Source organism: Syzygium oleosum, unplaced genomic scaffold (assembly GCF_021117445.2).
Source record: "Syzygium oleosum isolate NSW1041296 unplaced genomic scaffold, Sole_v2.1 Sole_v2.11, whole genome shotgun sequence".
Lineage (NCBI taxonomy): Eukaryota > Viridiplantae > Streptophyta > Magnoliopsida > Myrtales > Myrtaceae > Syzygium > Syzygium oleosum.
The window spans coordinates 3,998,295-4,019,865 of record NW_026607495.1 but is presented as its reverse complement, the minus strand read 5'-3'; the positions used below and the strand labels follow the sequence as shown (position 1 = coordinate 4,019,865).

At 42.2% G+C, this 21,571-nt stretch overlaps 1 protein-coding gene across 1 annotated transcript; it reads right to left on the bottom strand.

Annotated features, from left to right (window-relative positions):
* Positions 1-674: 674 nt before the first annotated feature.
* Positions 675-20,458, bottom strand: LOC115694440 (cysteine-rich receptor-like protein kinase 25). Its single transcript, XM_030621572.2, has 7 exons — positions 19,672-20,458; positions 2,565-2,672; positions 2,309-2,427; positions 2,001-2,211; positions 1,618-1,855; positions 1,332-1,482; positions 675-1,211 (listed from the first exon to the last, which is right to left on the bottom strand). The coding sequence occupies exons 1-7, from the start codon at positions 20,456-20,458 to the stop codon at positions 903-905; spliced, it is 1,923 nt and encodes a 640-aa protein (XP_030477432.1). The 3' UTR covers positions 675-902.
* Positions 20,459-21,571: the final 1,113 nt, after the last annotated feature.

The following is a 21,571-nucleotide window of genomic DNA, read 5'->3' as shown; positions in this document are numbered from 1 at the left end:
AACATATGGAACATGGATAGACCTTGGAACCAATCCTAGAACGTGTGATAGGGTAGGTTCCAAAAAATGAGGAAACTATTCTCATGGGAAGATTCTAGGTGGAATATGTATATGACATGTAATCGCTCACCCCTAGTATCGATTTACGCAATGACTTCTTATTTTAATTATATTTATTTGAACCGTAATGCCAGGAAAATTATTCTTTTGTATTCCCTTTGGTGAATGACAAGTTTGTTCAGTACTGTTGCATTCCAGGTTCCAGGTTCTTATGGGTAGGTTCCAAGTTCCAATAAATGACGAACCTGTACTCAATGGTAGGTTGCAGGTGAAACCTGGAAGGAACATGGAACCCCTCACCCCTAGTGAGGAGGAAGAGACGTGTTTTGTGGTTTCCTCGTTTTGGCTAGAAATTGGTGCATCAGCAGCATATTTTGTTTTTCTTGTTCAAGTTTGCTGTTCAAGTTTGCTCTTCTTGTTATGTTGACACATTGTTAATTAAAAGCTTCATGAATGATTGAATGTGGTCGAGTAGCAGCATTAACGCACATCCCTAGAGAGAGGGGCTGACTCTCCATGGGTCATTAGCGAGGGTTGTCCAGCAAAGGCGGGTGGCGGATGCCAACCTCTGAAATAAGAAAATCAGCTGTGTTTTCTTAGTCTTGCTATTTCCCTACACTCTTGCAGGGTGTTCCATGGATTTTCAAATAATGGGTAACCCTCATATTACAAAAATAAACACGAGTTTTTATTCTATTTTTCACCTCTCCACCACATATTCTCTAGCTAGATTTCTAATGAACTTACCAAGAGTTTAGACCTTTCAAAAGCATAAACTTATCTTAACAGCAGTTCACATCAATCTTTCTTCCAAATTCAGCTTCGATCCTTCGGTAATAATATCATCTAGGGTATGGAGCCGTCATGGAAGCTTTGTTTATTAATGTCGGTGATGAGCCATGAACAGATGAAGTCGACATTTCTCTACCATTGGCATCTATCAAATATGCAGGCCGTGTCGGCATTGGGAGGGTCATGTTCTGGCTCCCGAGCATTAAAACCACCAAAGCCATCGTAGGCCGTCTAGCTTCGTTCTCTTGAGCACATAACAATGCAATGTGGATGCATCTTAACATTTCGCTTCTCGAACTGCCGTTTAATGTCGGATCTATAAGGCGAAAAGGTGTTTCCTTTATCCAATTTTTCCATGCCTGCAGTGCACAGTTGCGAAAGCAAGTAAGTGGGTTTTGTAATTTCACATGCGCAAGTAGAAGTATTATAGATTTTCATGAACTAAATTGTTGGACAAAACTCTACGATTTTATACTCACGTAGTCCAGTAGGTCCTCCGAAGTTCCCGACCTGTTAAAGTTTGAAATCTTCTTACCATTGATGATCTCTAAGACCACTATGCCGAAGCTATACACATCAGTCTTCACAGAGATCTCTCCATGTCTTACATATTCAGGAGCCATAAAGCCACTGCTACACGTAAAACAAATGGATCCAAGAATGATCAATGGGGAAACTGAAATTGGTGCCTATTATCGTTGTATACTTTCCTAGAAAGGTTGAAACAGACGAAGGAGCTTTAGATAAAGTTCATCTGAAACTTACAAAGTTCCTGCTATTTGTGCAGTATTTGCTCTACTTTGGTCCAAAACGAATAGCCTTGCCATGCCAAAATCAGTTATCTTGGGATTCATGTTCTCATCTAGTAGAACATTGCCAGGCTTTAGATCACGGTGTATGATCCTAAGGTGCGAATCCTCGTGCAGGTAGAGAAGTCCTCGAGCGATTCCACTTATTATTCCGAAACGCCTCTCCCAAGTTAACAACATACATTTGATTGAATCTGCAAAACAGACATCATTTAGGTTCTTAATTGTTCTGCGTGTATTGCAAAGTACTGCCAAATGGTTTGATGCAAAAATCTGTCCAATCAATACATTCACTATCATTGAAATGGAAGCGACAAATTTGAACGTCCAAATTCGTACCAGAAATGAATCCTTCAAGGCTTGAATTGGGTGCGAATTCAAGAATAAGAAGTCTTTCCCCTTCTTCCAAGCAATAGCCAAGGAGCTTAATCAGATTTTTGTGCTGAAGTCTGACCAACAGAGTGACCTCATTCTTGAACTGTTGCAGACCTTGATTAGAACACCCCTTAAGCCTCTTCACAGCAATGTCTTGTCCATTTTCAAGTTTGCCCTGCAGTCAAATTTTCATTTGCAAGAAACAACGTTTATCTCCTTGTAGTGATGTAATTCCCAAATAAACATTGACAAATTGTTTTTTTTCCAGCTACCCGATACACTTTTCCGAATCCCCCTTCTCCAAGCTTATTGCCTTCTGAAAAGAAATTTGTGGCAGCCCTGATCTCGCTTATTTTGAACCGTAAGCTTTCAGTTTCGACCTCATCTTTTGCTGAAGAAAATGCAGAGCAATCAACATGAGATCTCCAGGATCCGATAAAAAAAAAAATCAAAATTTTCTTGTTCTTGACATGCCATTTGGGCTCTCTTTATTATTTAATGTTTCAATGCCAAAAGGCAAAGACTCACCTTCATCTCTTTTCGCTATCAGGAGTACGAGGACGCTGATAACAAGTACTGCAGACACACTTGCGGAGACCGCAATGATCACAGTCGTCGTTGAATTGCTCTTTTCAACTGCAAGAACAAAGGCCCATAATGTTTTTTGATCATTGCTCACTGATTTCTAAGTAATATACTGGAGAAATTACTAAAGCGCCAATCTGAATGCGGCAACGAAACGCATGTTGCAAACATATAACAAGAAGAGAGTACACACCACAACTTATGGAGAGTATTAAGATTCGAAATTTATCACATTATGTTTTTTCTTCACTGCTCACTGATTACTAAGTAATACACTTACGGCGCCAATCTGAATGCGGAAACGAAAGGCAGGTTGCAAACACATAACACGAAGAGAGTACGCACTACAAGTTATGATGTGAAGTATATACATCACGCCACTCTTCGATAACTCAAAGGAGAGTTATTCGGATATCTGGATTTTGTCATCTTACCAAGTTTCGTCTAATGGAGAGTATTGAGATTCGAAATATATCACATCATGTAAGCAAAAAAAAAAAAAAATATGCAAACACCGTGTACCTAACTCCTAAACAAGAACCAATGTTTTTTTTTTGTTTTTTTATCATTGCTCATTGATTACTAAGGGCGCGAATGACAACATTTCTCTTTCCCGGCCTATTTCTGGCTAGAAATTAAAAAATCTATTTCTTTTTCCCGGAAGAGTTTCTAAGCAAAATGTAGCGTTTGATAATGATACAAAATTTTTATTCCCGGAATAAAAATTGTTTGATAATGACGCAAAATTTCTATTCCCGCCGGCCGTTGAGCGGCGGCGACGGCGACAACAAGAGGCTGCCAGCGAGCGGTGGCGGCGGACGGCCGGCGGACGAGTGGGAGTGGCGATGGGCACTGGCGGATGAACGGCTAGTGAGCGGTGGTGGTGACGGGTGGCGGTGGATGGGCGGTGGGGGGTGGCGGTGGATGGTTGGACGGCAAGCGGCGGCGGCGGGCGGCGGCGGCGGCTGGTCGGCAGCTAGCGGCGAGTGGGTGGCGATGGGCGGCAAGGGTGAGCAACGAAAGAGAGTTGTTATTTCTATTTCTGTTTTAGAAACAGAAAAATAAAATATTTTAACTTCTTATTTCTGTTCCAAATCTATTTTTGATCCAAAATTTGTCCCAGAAATAAAATAATGAAATTATTTTACTAAACGGATTTCCGTTTCAAATCTATTCCCAGAAACAAAAAAAAAAAGAAAAACAAGGAAACATAATAGTTATTATTCGCATCCTAGGTAAAACACTAGAGAAATTACTAAAGCACCAATTTGAATGCGGCAACAAAACGTGTGTTTCAAACATATAACAAGAAGAGAGTACAAACAAGTTACGATGTGAAGTAACTTGTGGAGAGTATGAAGATTCGAAATATATAGCATCATGCAACAAAAAAAATATTTTTAAATTATTGTTATCCGCTAAACAAACGAATCCTAAAATATTATTTCAATAAGTATAAAGGAGGACTCTTAATGAAATAAATGTACTATGTCTAAGCTAATAAAATTATGTCACCGGAAAAATACAATCATTAAAAAATTAATCACATGAGATTTATAAGAATATCATCATCCTATATCAAGTATCTTTGCCGAGAATGTTCCTTTAGCACCGTGAATTGGATTTTTGCCAGTGTTCCCCACACTATCACCGTCCCCACAATATCGTATGTAACGATTCGAACACGGGTTTTGGGGTATATGGTTTAGTGTTTTAGATTTAGGGTTTGGGGTTTATGATTTGAGTTTTGACATTTTGGGTTTAATGTTTTGGGTTTGGGGTTTTAGGGTTTGGGTTTTGGAGTTTGGGTTTTGAGGTTTGGGGTATAGGGTTTAAAGTTTAAGGTTTTAGGGTTTGGGATTATGGGGTTTGGCGGTTTGGGGTTTTAGGGTTTGGGTTTATGGCTTTAGGGTTTTGGGGTTTAGTGTTTCGGGTTTTGGGTTTTAGGGTTTGTGGTTAGGCGGTTTGGGGTTTTAGGTTTTAGGGTTTTAGGATTATGGTTTTAGGGTTTTAGGGTTTGGAGTTTATGGATTTAGGGTTTTGGGTTTAAGGTTTTAGGTTTCGGGTTTAGGGTTGAGGGTTTAAGGGGGGGTTTGGGGTTAATGTTTAGGGTTTTAGTGATTCGGATTTTGGGGTTTAGGGTATAGGATTTAGAGTTTAGGGTTTTAGGTTTTGGGATTTTGGGGTTTGGGGTTTATGATTTAGGGTTTGAGATTTTACGTTTTAGGGTTTGGGTTTATGGTTTTAGGGTTTGGGATTTAGGGATTCGGGGCTTGGGGTTTAGGATTTTAGTGTTTTAGGGTTTGGGGTTTAGAGTTTAGCATGATAATATCTTGTGAAAGAGAGAGTTGATCTTGTTTCTCTTTTTGTTCATGGGAACAAGAAGTAGATTTTTTTTACTTCTTGTTTCTGTTTCAAATCTATTCCCTGGCCACTTTTTTATTCTGGGGAACAAAAAATAGAAAAAAAAGAGACGTTATTAAATAGGCCCATAGACTATTTGATCGCAAGAACTATCATCTGTTATAGTAACAAGATCACTATCACCTGCAAACTCCACCGAAACTCATTTACTCTTGTACTTTAGATAGTCTCTCTTGTAGTGCCTTACCTCATCATAACATCAACCATTCCGGACATTGGACCTCTATATAGAGCAACTCTTCCATGTGCTACTTTCAGACTTTATATGTTTCTCTATTTCTAATAACCAAACCTTGCATTGTATGTCATGCCCCGAACCCCATCGAGTACATGACATCTCTCTTCGGTTGAATCAGTGCGACGTCCCAGGAAACGTCGCCGACCCAAAACGAACCCATCGAAGTTTAATCGTGGCGGCAACAACAAACACCCAGATAATGATTTACCAGGGGTACTAGGGAGAGTAAATTGCCAAACCACCAAATCTTATGATATACCTCGATTTAAGTACGATATCCATTTACAATATAAACTTATGCCACAACCGCCATGAACAAACCACAAAGCAAAATATGCACACTGAACTACCAAACTGCAAACCACTAATATTACAGAAAGATCAGTAGCCTGGGTAAGCACTACACCAAAATGGGACACTTCCAAACTTTTCCTCACCTCCAAAACTAATCCCTACGCCCTCTAGATGGCGTCCACTCTGACTCACTCTCTTCGGAATCCTCATCCGAATCTTCATCAGGCACATGCTCATCCGATGACTCCGAATCGGCCTCAATCTCGATCGGGTATTCAACAACATCATGATCAGTGTGCATAACAATCCCAAAACGCTGCGGCGGCGGCGACGGAGACGGAAGGTTCATGGCTCGGGCGGGTGCTCTGAAATAGTTTGGTTGATACAACCATGAGACACTTCTCAATAAGTACACAACCTAAACCTTATCTAGGCTACCACGTATTCCAGACAAGTCTAGACACCGAATCAAGCCACACACAAACAACGTCCACACAATCGTACTTACCTGATTCTCAATACACGCAACCTGCACGTTAGTCTTACAATATCACTATTCCACTCACATGCATGTTCTAATGACATTTCATGCATTTGTTCCCGTTTCATCACATCTTTTCCACCCCACTCGCTAGTGACCCGTGTAATGGTACCGCCTCAGGTTCACTGCGACCAACTTATCACAACACTCCATGGCCCACGTAATGGTACCGCCACAGGCTATGTATCTTGCCTGCGTAGTGGTACCGCCTCAGGCTCAACATCCGTCACCTAGTGCACAACCCGTGAAATGGTACTGCCTCAGGTTGGCTATATTCACAACACTTCTCGGCCCGCGTAATGGTACCGCCTCAGGCTGTGTATCTTGCCCGCGTAGTGATACCGCCTCAGGCTCAACACCTATCACCTACGACACAACTCGCGTAATGGTACCGCCTCAGGTTGGCCGTCTTCCGATAAAACCGGGCATCGTCCCGCGTAGTCATACCGCCTCAGGACGGATCAATTCCTCGCGTAATGATACCGCCTCAGGGATTTCCATTATCACACGTACCGCACCACACACGCTTTCTCACTCATTCACATGCTCAACACTCACATGCCAACGTATTGGCCATTCACACTTGGCCCGTGCACGCATCAAACCACGTATTTCTCATGCTCAATAAGCATCCAACACGGCCAATTGACAATCAATTCAATTCGGCCCGAGCATGCACATAACAAAGCACATTTCAATCCATCAAATCACGGTACAATAAACACACAAGGCCACTCACGGGCCCACAAACACAGCCACGTTCATAGGCATAAATTCGATATTTCCAAGCATATTAAACACCACAATCCAGCCACACTACCACACACCAAACCAACACCATTTGTCCTTAAATCGAGCCCTAAGCTCGTCAATTCCATCCCACAACGTCCGACACTCTATTCAGTCTCACTCCAGCCTCGAAACATCCTCATTTCATCCTCAAATCAACTCATATAACACACATTCAAGCATAAATTCCAATCACGAGGGTAACAACTATTCAACCTCGACACCCCCACCATGCCGCTCATAAAAAATGAACATCCATAGAATCAGGGTAAATCTGGGCAGTTTACACAGTGACCGAAATCCCATCAAAATAAATAGTAAACGAACTCCAAAAATTCTAAATTTTGGATATATCATAAAAAACATCTTGATAATAATTTCTTATGAAGAACACGAAATCCGGTTCAATCTGCAATCATGCCTTTTTGTCCCTCGAAATCAGACCAGAATTAGTTCGCTCTAACAGACTATTTTGTCCTCAAAATACATTTTTTTCAACACCAAAATCACCTTAAAAAGCATTTAAATTTTTATATGTCATAGAAATGAAAGTCACCAAAAAATTTTGTGAAGGAATTTTATTGAAAATAGATCTGGAAAATTTTATAAAAATTCGGCAAGACAAGAAGGTCGGGATGAACAGTGTTCCGGGCAGTTTTAATACGGTCTGAAAATGGGTTTTCGTGCAACCGAAATGACCTCCAAAATTCCAAATTTAAAATATGTTATACGTCAAGATGTTGGGAGCAACTTTTATGAAGAAAACTTCCTCAAATTCGGCCTACAAAATTTTCCACAAAAATAGCAAACCGGATGGGTACAGTAGTCACAAATCCGAGTTTTGAACCAAATAACCAAGATTCAAGTTCTAGCTCACACCCATGGATGTCCAACCCACAAAACTCATTCCCAGATGTCTAATCCAACACGCAACAGCCACTAACAGCCATGATTAGCCACCAACAACCACGATCAACACCCTAATCAACCCCTAAACTATCCTAAACCACGTCTAAACGAGTTTGATAATACCCGATATCCTAGGCAAGGGTTAGATTGCGACTTACTTGGACTTTAGGCTAGCTCGGCTAGAGTGAAATGGGGTGGCGGTCCCGCGGCCTCCCGGCGGCGATCTATGACGGCGAGCGGTTCGGCGACGGCGGACGGCGATCGGGTGGACGGTGGCGCGGCGGCGGCGTGGCCAAGAGGGAGAGAGGGCAATCGGTGAGGGGGAGAGGGGAGAGAGAGAGTTTGCCGTGAGGGAGGGAGAGAAATAAGAGGTGAGAGAGAGAAAATGGGTTTAAATAATGCACCCAATAATTGAATCCCCTTTATGGCCAAAATGACCATCTTGCCCCTCTCTGTACTTTTCAATCGATGGCCGAGATCAAATCTTTTCCAAAAATATCCAAGGGTAATTTGGGAATTTCATAAAATTCAAAGGGCAAAATTGTCCAAAAATTGTAATTTCTAAAGTTAGGGCGAAATGACCAAAATGCCCTTCCCCAATAACAGTTGGCCTTAACAAAGCTCCAGGAGTAAAATGGTCATTTTCCATCCTTCGCCGAAATTCAGTTTTTTTGAAGGATTCGGACAATTCCAAGACTGAACATTCCAATAACAATGTCATCCAAATGTCCTGTAGTGACTTCCTAAATTTTTGATGCCCAATTTGGTCTTTAATTAAGAACTGAATTTTATATAACGTAACTTGAGCGTGTCTCATACTAACGGATGGCTTTTGGGGAAATTCGCATATTCAACCCGTGACCGATACTAAATCAAGTCACGTGCAAGTTCATTCGGATCGTGACGACCTCAGTTGTCAATGTAATCGCGAGGATCGATCGCTAGTTCCGACGGGCGCGATCGTTCGGTATAGGTTCTTGATCGTTCGTCAACTCACCTCGTGGTCAAACGGAATCACCCGTGATCCACTCGTATGACAATGACGAACCGGCCCATAACTATCCTAAGATCGGCCTACATTGGCTCAAAATGTCACCTCGGCGATTCTATGGTTGAAAGTCAGTTCACGATCGAATTTCTTTAGTCGCGCGAATTTAAATCCCTAATTAGCCCTTCCCTAACGGTTGGTATCCCAGGAATGATCAGTTCCGAGCGAGACCTATCTACAAGTACGTTCATAAAACCACTCACTTCATAAATCCCAAATTGGCAAATTTCAGGATGTCACAACTCTTCCTCCTTATAAAAATTTCGTCCTCGAAATTTACAATTCAACCTACTACTCGAACAAATGGGGGTATTGACGTTGTATTAGCTCCTCACTTTCCCAAGTCGCACCTTCTGTCCCGTTATGTTCCCATACAACCTTGACCATCGGAATCGTCTTGTTCCTCAGGACTCGCTCTTTCCGATCCTCGATCCTTATTGGTCTATCAACATATGACACCCTGTCGTCAACTTCTATTTCTTCATAGTTTAACACATGAGTTAGGTCCGGTTCATACTTCTCTCTCCAACTTCATCCCAACATACGGGCGTTCTACATGCTCTGCCATACAGCGCTTCAAATGGCACCATCCTAATACTCTGCTGAAACTGTTATTATAAGCAAATCCTACTAAGGGCAATTGTTCTTCCCACTTACCTTGAAAATCAAGCACACATGCCCGAAGCATATCCTCTGAAGTCTGAATCGTCTTCTCAGACTGTCCATCTGTTTGCGGATGATAAGCTGTGCTAAACTACAGCTTTGATCTCAACGCCGTCCGCAGACTTTTCCAAAAATTGGCGGTGAACCTAGGATCACGGTTCGACGTAATCGTCACTGGTACCTCGTGCAATCGAACGATCTGATGCACATACAATTCAGCATATCGATCCTATGCGAAGTCCCTTCGCATTGCTAAGAAATGTGCCGACTTGGTCAATCCATCGACAATTACCCATATAGAATCATGGCCTCTTTGGCTCCTTGGCAATCCCATCACAAAATCCATAGTGATATGCTCCTATTTCCACTCTGGGATTTCCAAAGGTCGCAACAACCCTCCGGGTTTACAATATTGCGCTTTCACTTATTGGCACGTCAGGCACTTAGCCATGTGCTTAGCGATGTCTACCTTCATACCATTCCACCAGTAATACTGCCTCAGATTCGAATACATTTTTGTACTACTGGGGTGGATGTTATAACTACTACGATGCGTTTCCGATAAAATCTCTTCCTTAAGTTCCGCATCGTCAAGCACACATAATTGTTCACGAAACTTCAGTATCCCATCTTCGGATACTTGGTAGTCCGGTTTCCTCTTAGTAGCATCTATCTCCAAAATCTTCCGAGTTTCTAGGTCCGTAGACTGCAAAGCCTTAATCTTTGCTGGATCTACTGAGATTCCTTCTCCAGAGATCACATGCTACTCGATTGAGCCAGAACTCGCACTTGCTAAACTTAGCATACAGTACGTTTTCTCTCAAAGTCTGCAAAACCTTACTCAAATGAAACCCATGCTCCTCCAGGCTCTTCGAGTATACTAGTATGTCGTCTATGAAGACTATGACAAATTGGTCCAAAAACTCTTTGAACACCGATTTATTAATTGCATAAATACAGCAGGGGCATTCGTTAACCCAAACGGCATTATTGTAAACTCATAGTGTCCATATCTCGTCCTGAATACCGTTTTCGGTATATCCTCCCTTCTAATCCTCAACTGATGATATCCCGTTCTCAAATCAATCTTAGAAAAATTGAAGCCCCTTGCAATTGATCAAATAAATCATCAATCCTTGGCAGAGGATATTTATTCTTAATCGTCACTTGGTTTAACTGCCGATAATCAATACACAACCTTAGTGACCCATCCTTCTTCCTCACAAACAAGACTGGCGCTCCCTATGGAGACGCACTTGGACATATAAAACCTTTGTCCAGTAACTCCTGCATTTGCACCTTTAATTCTTTCAACTCCGACAATGACATTCTATAAGGTGCCTTCGAGATTGGCTCAGTCCCAGGTGCCAATTCGATTACAAACTCAACTTTTATTTCTGGTGGCAATCCCGGCAATTCCTAAGGAAAGACATCGGGATTATCACACACCACGGCTATGTCCTCTAGCCTCGGCTCCTCAGCCGTCGAATCAACTACAGTTGCTAGAAATCCTTAACATCCTTCGTCCAACAACTTAGTCATTTCTAGCAACGAAATCCATGAGATCAAGGTTACCCCTTGATTTCCCACAAATTTGAATTCCCGATGTCCAACAGAATTAAATTGGATCACCCTGATACAACAATCTATTACAGCCTTCTGCTTAGTCAACCAATCCATACCCACTATCACATCAAAATCATACATCGCTAGAACCGCTAAATCAATTCTCTCTTCCCTATCACCAATTACAATCTTACAGTTTGGGCACCCCAGAGAGACTAAAATCTTGTCATTCAAGGGAGTAGTAACACATAATACAACATCAAACAATCGCAACTCCATACCAGTCAATCTAACAAACTGCTCAGACACGAACGAATGTGACGCCCCCGGATCGAATAAAGCATATGCAGCATGATCACAGAGAAAAATTGTACCTGTGACCACGCCTGGCGCATTCTTAGCTTCCCTTCTAGCCATCGCATATACTCGTCCTTGAGCCGGTGGCCTATTCTGGTTCGTGGGTAAGGGCGGCCCAACTTGATTTCCAACTCGGGGCGGTGGCGGCAGCACAGACGGCCTAACTTGTCTATTATTGGGACAGTTCCTTACTTGGTGGCCCACTCCGCCACACCTATAGCATATAATACTCCTACTCGAACAAGGTCCAGTCCCATGCCTTCCACCACACAACTGGCACACTGTGCCCTGATAGCAGTTCGATTTTCCAATCTTCCTCTTAGCGGAAGGAATAAAATGCTGATTTCCCGACATCGGTCTCTTCCCAAGATTCTGATTGTCCCTAGCCGAAACATACCTCGACCCAAAAGCAGCGGCTCTATCCGCTAAATCACGATCAATTGCTTGAATCCGCTAGTAGATCTCATTATTATCCTTTAAATTCAGAGAAATCATCTGGCTGCGAAGGTCCGGCTTCAAACCATCCCAGAACCTCCGAGCTCTGTCCAATGGATCCTCCACCATCCTCGGGGCAAACTTAGATAACCGAGTGAACTCAGCCTCATACTGGTCCACTGTTCTATACCCCTGACGAAGCCTCATGAACTCCGCCAACTTCTGTTCCCGGGCACTCTTAGAGAAATACTTACCATTAAAGGTTTCCACAAACATCGCCCAAGTCTGGGCGGTACTAACCGGGAACACTCTTCCTCTGGTGGCTTTCCACCAATCGTTTGCATTTCCTTGCAACTGATACACTGCTAACGTTACTTTCTCCTCATCCGTACACCCCAATACCTCGAAAGCTTTTTCTAATTCTTCTATCCAAAGTGATGCAGCCTCAAGGTCGCCTCTACCATCAAACTTAGGAGGCTTTAACTTCAAAAACTGCTCGACTAGCTGATGCATTAGTCGATTCGCATTTACCTGTCCCTGTCCTTGATTTCCATTGTTGCCATTAATGGCAACAGCTGCAGCGGCCTCAACCGCTTGGGCAATAGTGACATCTCGCTCCTAAGTCTGCCTGCCCATCAAAGTCCCAACTTCCTCGAAGGCCCTTAAAATTCCATCCACTCAGGGGTTTACTGCAACTCTAGCATTAAGTCCGAGATCCTCTGTAGCTCTAACATCAACTCTGGGATCCTCTATAGCTCTAGCTCGAGCACCACCTCGACCCCGTACTCCTCTTCCTGCACCCCTTCTTGTACCCCTTCCTGTTCCTCTTCCTACACCTCTTCCTTCGCTGCTCATCGTCATAATTCTACCACTCTCCCACCTGCTATAATTCCATACAGGAATTAGAGACCTATGCCAACTATACCAGTCTAGTCCTAGGCAGTGAATTACGACAATAATCCACTTAGCAGGCAATTCACCATCACAATACAAATCACAGTCAATAAGTTTCGTGTACATACCTCAGGTCCAGACGCACCTGCACTTCAATCATTACAACACTCAAATCAATCAGCAATCACCACAACAGTCTGGAAATACGCGTAGCGCTAGACAAACTTATGGTTCACTAAGGTCTCCCTAGCCAACTACCGCTACCCTAGATGGCTACCCCAGGGTTCCCACTCCTTATCACTCCAGGCTTCTACCGACTTAGATCGAGCTGTCCTCGCTCAGATACCAATTCAACACGTGATGTCACGCCCCGAACCCCATCGAGTACACGACATCTCTCTTCGGTCGAATTAGTGCGACGTCCTAGGAAACGTCGCCGACCCAAAACGAACCCATCGGAGTTTTATCGCGGCGGAAACAACAAACACCCAGACAATGATTTACCAGGGGTACTAGGGAGAGTAAATTGCCAAATCACCAAATCTCATGCTATACCTCGATTTAAGTACGATATCCATTTACAATATAAACTTATGCCACAACCGCAATGTACAAACCACAAAGCAAAATATGCACACTGAACTACCAAACTGTAAACCACTGATATCACAGAAAGATCAGTAGCCTGGGTAAGCACTACACCAAAATGGGACACTTCCAAACTCTTCCTCACCTCCAAAACTAATCCCTACGCCCTCTAGATGGCGTCCACTCTGACTCACTCTCTTCGGAATCCTCATCCGAATCTTCATCAGGCACATGCTCATCCGATGACTCCGAATCGGCCTCAATCTCGATCGGGTATTCAACAACATCATGATCAGTGTGCATAACAATCCCAAAACGCTGCGGCGGCGGCGACGGCGACAGAAGGTTCATGGCTCGGGCGGGTGCTCTGAAATAGTTTGGTTGGTACAACCATGAGACACTTCTCAATAAGTACACAACCTAAATCTTATCTAGGCTACCACGTATTCCAGACAAGTCTAGACACCGAATCAAGCCACACACAAACAACGTCCACACAATCGTACTTACCTGATTCTCAATACACGCAACCTGCACGGTAGTCTTACAATATCACTATTCCACTCACATGCATGTTCTAATGACATTTCATGCATTTGTTCCCGTTTCATCACATCTTTTCCACCCAACTCGCCAGTGACCCGCGTAATGGTACCGCTTCAGGTTCACTGCGACCAACTCATCACAACACTCCAGGGCCCGCGTAATGGTACCGCCTCAGGCCATGTATCTTGCCCGCGTAGTGGTACCGCCTCAGGCTCAACATCCGTCACCTAGTGCACAACCTGTGAAATGGTACCGCCTCAGGTTGGCTATATTCACAACACTTCTCGGCCCGCGTAATGGTACCGCCTCAAGCCGTGTATCTTGCCCGCGTAGTGATACCGCCTCAGGCTCAACACCTACCACTTACGACACCACCTGCGTAATGGTACCGCCTCATGTTGGCCGTCCTCCGGTAATACTGGGCATCATCCCGCGTAGTCGTACCGCCTCAGGACGGATCAATTCCTCGCGTAATGATACCGCCTCAGGGATTTCCATTATCACACGTACCGCACCACACACGCTTTCTCACTCATTCACATGCTCAACACTCACATGCCAACATATTGGCCATTCACACTTGGCCCGTGCACGCATCAAACCACGCATTTCTCATGCTCAATAAGCATCCAACACGGCCAATTGACAATCAATTCAATTCGGCCCGAGCGTGCACATAACAAAGCACATTTCAATCCATCAAATCATGGTACAATAAGCACACAAGGCCACTCACGGGCCTACAAACACAGCCACGTTCATAGGCATAAATTCGACATTTCCAAGCATATTAAACACCACAATCCAGCCACACTACCACACACCAAACCGACACCATTTGTCCTTAAATCGAGCCCTAAGCTCGTCAATTCCATCCCACAACGTCCGACACTCTATTCAGTCTCACTCTAGCCTCGAAATATTCTCATTTCATCCTCAAATCAACTCATATAACACACATTCAAGCATAATTCCAGTCACGAGGGTAACAACTATTCAACCTCGACACCCCCACCATTCCGCTCACAAAAAATAAACATCCATAGAATTAGGGTAAATCTGGGCAGTTTACACAGTGACCGAAATCTCATCAAAATAAATAGTAAACGAACTCCAAAAATTCTAAATTTTGGATATATCATAAAAAACATCTTGATAATCATTTATTATGAAGAACACGAAATCCGGTTCAATATGCAACCATGCCTTTTTGTCCCTCGAAATCATACCAGAATCAGTTCGCTCTAACAGACTATTTTGTCCTCAAAATACTTTTCTTTCAACACCCAAATCACCTTGAAAAGCATTTAAATTTTTATATGTCATAGAAACGAAAGTCACCAACAAATTTTGTGTAGGAAGTTTATTGAAAATAGATCTGGAAAATTTTATAAAAATTCGGCAAGACAAGAAGGTCGGGATGAACAGTGTTCCGGGCAGTTTTAATACGGTCTGAAAATGGGTTTTCGTGCAACCGAAATGACCTCCAAATATTCCAAATTTAAAATATGTTATACTTCAAGATGTTGGGAGAAATTTTCATGAAGAAAACTTCCTCAAATTCGGCCCAAAAAATTCTCCACAAAAATAGTAAACCGGACGGGTACAGTAGTCACGAATCCGAGTTTTGAACCAAACAATCAATATTCAAGTTCTAGCTCACACCCATGGATCTCCAACCCACAAAACTCATTACCAGATGTCTAATCCAACACACAACAGCCACTAACAGCCATGATCAGCCACCAACAACCACGATCAACACCCTAATCAACCACTAAACTATCCTAAACCGCGTCTAAACGAATCCGATAATACCCGATGTCCTAGGCAAGGGTTAGATTGCGACTTACTTGGACTCTAGGCTAGCTTGGCTAGAGTGAAATGGGGTGGCGGTCCGCGGCCTCCCGGCGGCAATCGGTGACGGCGAGCATTTCGGCGACGGCAGACGGCGATCGGGCGGACGGTGGCGCGGCGGCGGCGTGGCCAAGAGGTAGAGAGGGCGATCGGTGAGGGGGAGAGGGGAGAGAGAGAGTTTGCCGTGAGAGAGGGGAGACAAATGAGAGGTGAGAGAGAGAGTTTGCCGTGAGAGAGGGGAGACAAATGAGAGGTGAGAGAGAGAAAATGGGTTTAAATAATGCACCCAATAATTGAATTCCCTTTATGGCCAAAATGACCATCTTGCCCCTCTCTCTACTTTTCAATCGACGGCCGAGATTCGTTCTTATCCTGAGATCGACGGCCGAGATCAAATCTTTTCCAAAAATATCCAAGGGTAATTTGGAAATTTCATAAAATTCGAAGGGCAAAATTGTCCAAAAATTGTCATTTCTAAAGTTAGGGCGAAATGACCAAATGCCCTTCCCCAATAACACTTGGCCTTAACAAAGCTCCAGGAGTAAAATGGTTATTTTCCATCCTTCGCCGAAATTCAGTTTTTCTGAAGGATTCGGACAATTCCAAGACTGAACATTCCAATAACAACGTCGTCCAAATGTCCTGTAGTGGCTTCCTAAATTTTTGATGTCTAATTTGGTCTCTAATTAAGAACTGAATTTTATATAACGTAACTTGAGCGTGTCTCATACTAACGGGCGGCTTTTGGGAAAATTCGCATATTCGACCAATGACTGATACTAAATCAAGTCACCTGCAAGTTCATTCGGATCGTGACGACCTCGGTTGTCAATGTAATCGTGAGGATCGATCGCTAGTTCCGACGGGCGCGATCGTTTGGTATAGGTTCTGGATCGTTCGTCAACTCACATCGTGGTCAAACGGAATCACCCGTGATCCACTCGTATGACAATGACAAACCGGCCCATAACTATCCTAAGATCGGCCTACATTGGCTCAAAATGTCACCTCGACGATTCTATGGTCGAAAGTCAGTTCACGATCGAATTTCTTTAGTCGCACGAATGTAAATCCCTAATTAGCCCTTCCCTAACGGTTAGTATCCCAGGAATGATCAGTTCCGAGCGAGACCTATCTACAAGTACGTTCATAAAACCACTCATTTCATAAATCCCAAATTGACAAATTTCAGGATGTCACATCGTATCTTGCGTGAAATCATCTTTTTCGCCACTTCTTTTGCCACTTCATAGAAACAAGGTGGACTTTGTATCTTCATGTAAATCGTAGTGAGCCCCCTTAGAAGGGTATTAGTGAAGTTTTGGTGGAGATGCTAATAACATCATGCCTTATTTCTCATCGAGAAAGGCTTTATTGTTGTTCTTCAAGTCCATCATGAATTTGTTAAACTCATCCAAATGGGCTCTGATTGATGTACCTTCAGCCACCTGGAATTGAAACATCAATCCTTCTCTTTGACCACCTCATCAACACCTCATTTGACACATCAAACAAGATTATGCTCTTCCACTTCCCCATCAACTCTATGTTATCGATCCCTTTCATCGTTTCTGGTAACTTATCCTTACCGTCCAACGGCTTCACCAAACTTTGGATTGTTAACATGGCACATATCTTAATGCTCCACAACCCAAAATTGTAACTTCTGATGAGCTCCTCAATCTCGCCTCTTGCTCCGTACATAATCATATATATAGTATTCCAGACAATGATCATACAAAACTCTTAAATCAATTTTAGAAATCCTAACTTTAACTTTGATACCAAATATTGTGAAATAGTGCAGTAGTTAATGGATCTTGCAGTTTAATATCAAACACAAGGTAACAATATTGTCGGGAAAACTCTATATGGTATTTTAATGGATCTTGCAGTTTAATACTTACTAGATAAATGCAGATGTTTATTCTGATTAAGTGGTGATAATTTCAGGAAGGCTGTGATAATATCGTTGATCTCCGTTTAGTTCAATTAAGGACATTTACAAGGATGATAACCTTAACAAGAGCAAAATAAGTCTGATATAGCAAGTATTTCGTAACGACTTGGAGCTATCAAGATTAGGTGGTCATCCAAGTAAAGCCTCTGGATACTGATATGCTTAGGAAGACCATTGGATAAGAGATCGCAAGTCATTTTGAAAGAAATATGTTGAACACCAATGGACTAATGACGAGAGCACGTGCCATTGTCAAGTGCTGAGGGGCAACATATCATGCAAATATCAACTCCTAGAATGTGCTAATAATCCATTCATCTTAAGGATGATCGATTATAGCCGTTGACAAGCTAGGAATCTGTAGCAAGAGGACTACAGATTAGTCAGAGTAGAGTTGATTGTTTTGGTCGTAAGTTAGAATGAACAGCTGACATAAAAATACCAGCGGATTCTATTTTGGGGAAACCATGCTTTTGCCAATGAAAACAGACTGTCGGGCAGCTTGAACCTTGGCAACGGCTCCTATGAACTCCCAACAGCTTTTAAGTCATGGACAAGTTTCTTGAGTTTTCAAGCAATTTATTCACCCCCTCTAGATTATATTGTTAGCTCTAACATGAATTATTAGAGAAATCAACAAGTTATAAGGACACCCGAGATTTTACACAGTCCACTTCGAGTATCAAAGAATGGATAGGTTGCTATCAGACTGGATCAGATTTTATTAGAAAAGTGATGGTGTAAAACTCGGCTTTGTCCCCTTCTCTTACCCTAAATAAATATATAAATAAACTTAAATCCAACAAGAAACAAGTTCAAAATAACTAAGGAAAAAAAAGTGCATTATTCCACAATATAGAACATGTCTTTATCGATAAAAACAAGTGGTATTACCATGTGTGACCATATAGATTTTAATAAGTGAATATTACCATGATAGAATCCAGAAAAATTTGATCATGACCAACTTTCATTAACACAGTCAAAATTTTACAAATTTTTATTTTTGTTGTGCATATCACCGTTAAACTATTTCTTATCATTTGTCTTTTACATATAAATAATGAGATTACTCGATAAAAAAAAGCCCTCATCGAAGATTTGCCAAAATGAAATCACAATTACATTTCTCATTGCGAAAATTTAAAAGATGAAATTTAATTAAATCAAACTGTTGATTAAACTAAGTAAAAAAATTAAAATGTCAGATAAATTTTGTTTGTTTTAGATTGATAAAAATTAATATCATTCTAAGTGTTTACGAAAAAAATAGCAACATGCGCCAACGTGCAAACATTTTTTAGGTTGCTTTTCTTAGTGTATTTTTAGATATTCCCATATCATTAAACACTAACTTGGTGGATAGGTAACATTGTTACGTCGAAAAGAGTTAGAGACAAAAAAACATACGTTAACTTGAAAAGTAATTATGCTAGAAATAAAGAGAAGAGAAGACAAACACGAACAGAAGTAAGACTATTCTTCGGTGCAACATGGAAAATTCGTTTAGACTCTATTGAAAGCCCTCGAATTTAAATTCACAATATAAATACTACAAACTAAATGATCCAATCAAAATTCACCAAATTTATCACAATTTGAGCTATAACGCGCTTATTCAAGTCACTATGCGACGTTTGTGGGAGCATCATTATCCATGGATCGACAAAAGTTCATAGGTTATTATTGTTGGAGAAATTTAAGTAAAACTAAAGCATAGGTGTAAAAGAAAATTTATACAAGTGGTTTAATCCACTCTTAATTTACGGATTATAACTACTTGCTCTCTCAAATCAATGATGTATATAGCCACTTGTGCAAAATATTTTTTATATAGAGTTTGAGTTATTATTTTGGCCCCCTGGACTAAATCCACAGTCTTCGATCTAATAAAAAGGAGAGTTGCACGGAGGAAGACAAGCAATAAAAACACAAATGTACCTTTACGTCCGGTTATCGGAGCGGGAGGCGGAGGCACTGGCTCCGGCAGGAGGCTGGCGTAGTAAAAGGCGTATAACTCGTACCTCACGTTGCAGCTCGGAGTGACCACCTTCCCACCTTGCTTCTCCTGAACCAGATTGCTGATCCCGAACTGGAGGCACGTGTCACAGTCTGAAGCTGTCAAGTCCGGAGTGCATTGCGCGAGTGTGTACAACTTCTTCGAGTTCGTGAAGTCCGCCTGTGCCACCGCAACCGTCTTCGCTGATCCGCCAGCCGAAGCCCTCGTGGCGACGTCATTCAGCTTTTCTCCCAGGAGCTGCGCGAACCGAGTTGAGTCGATGGCATTCTCGGTGTTAGACGCATTCGCATACGGCTCTCGCTCCATGACCGAGAAGATGGGCTGGTTCGAGTACCGCAACATGCACTCAGCGTACCAGATTACGGAGACTCGCTGGTTGGGGCATTTTTGGAGGATCTCCACTTTTCCAGTGGCCACGCAGTCACCGCACATTCTGGGGCTAAGGTCGCCGCGGCAGAGGAACAGCCCGTAGGCCCGGTCCGGAGGGCTTCGGCCGGCGGCGGCGCTGTCGAAGCCATTGGAGCTGTTGATGGCGGCGGTGGAGAGGGAAGAAAGGAGGGTCTCGAGGTTTGACTCGTAAGTGGAGTTGGGAGTGAAGAGGGCGGTGTTTGAGCAATTATGACCAACGTAAATAGCTTTAAGTTCAGTACTGAAAATTCTGATGACGAAGAAGGAAAGAGAGAGGGAGACGGCGAAGCAAGATTTCATGGTTGGATTGATGATTGTATTGGCTTAGCAGGATCGGCACAGAATTATAGGAACAACAACGTTCGAATTGTCGTCCCAAAAGTTTCTCCATCCTACAGGTTCCATGAACTTGCACGCCATGACTCCATCGAAAAGTCTTCTACAACTTTATGACGGGTGTGTAGTTTCTAGACCCCACGTATTTTAATTAATTAATTAGATAAATAGAAGCAAAAAATCTAAGACCACTTGTACGCAGAGAACCCAACTTGATTGAGAGCGATTTTGGAAGTTGTAGATGGACTCTCTGGCGATGAGCAAACCATGGAGGATCAAGGTGGCGAATTTGTAAATACACAACTTTTGGTGATTCTAGATATTGGGTGCTCTTTTCTAATTGACGCGTTTTAATTCCTTTTCGAGTTTATAAAATGTTAGACAAGCGAAAGATAAAAGATAAATGATATTGACAAAATGAGGAGTTTGATGTGAACTTTTATTGAGAGAACAATCAATTTGAATTTGTGGAAAATTTCCAGCAAGAAAAGAGAGAGAGAGAGAGAAAGCTGATAAGTTTTTCCTTGTTCCCACTAGGCTCTTTCTCTAAATATACGGAGCAATCATCTAGAGAGAGGCGACATCCAAGCCTATCAATGACACGTCCACTTGGATTCACCTCCACTCAAAGTTTAAACCAATGAGATGTGAAGCCTGTGAACTAACTAATATAATATTAATTGCTCCACACTCTCAAGGACAGAAACAAATGTTAGAATAGGCTTAGAGATAATACATTACTCCGCTAAAATTATTCTAGGACATGAATATTTTTTCAGCTGTTATCCTATCATTATAGATTTTGGATTTTGCACAACATTACAATTTACCCAAATCAATGCTAGTGTATCCCAAAGTCATGTTGATCTAGGGAATTATGCTTGTGCGAAGTAGATATCACGGCTCTGCGTCTATGAATAATCATGTTTTTATATGAATAATCCTGTCCTCATGTACTCGCCGTCTTATTTTCTTGTTATGACTAAACGGAAATAACGAATGCACTTGACGTTACTATGGCTAGATAGCAGCACATTACTAGACTGTTCGCCAATAAGTGCGACATGCAACAGAATT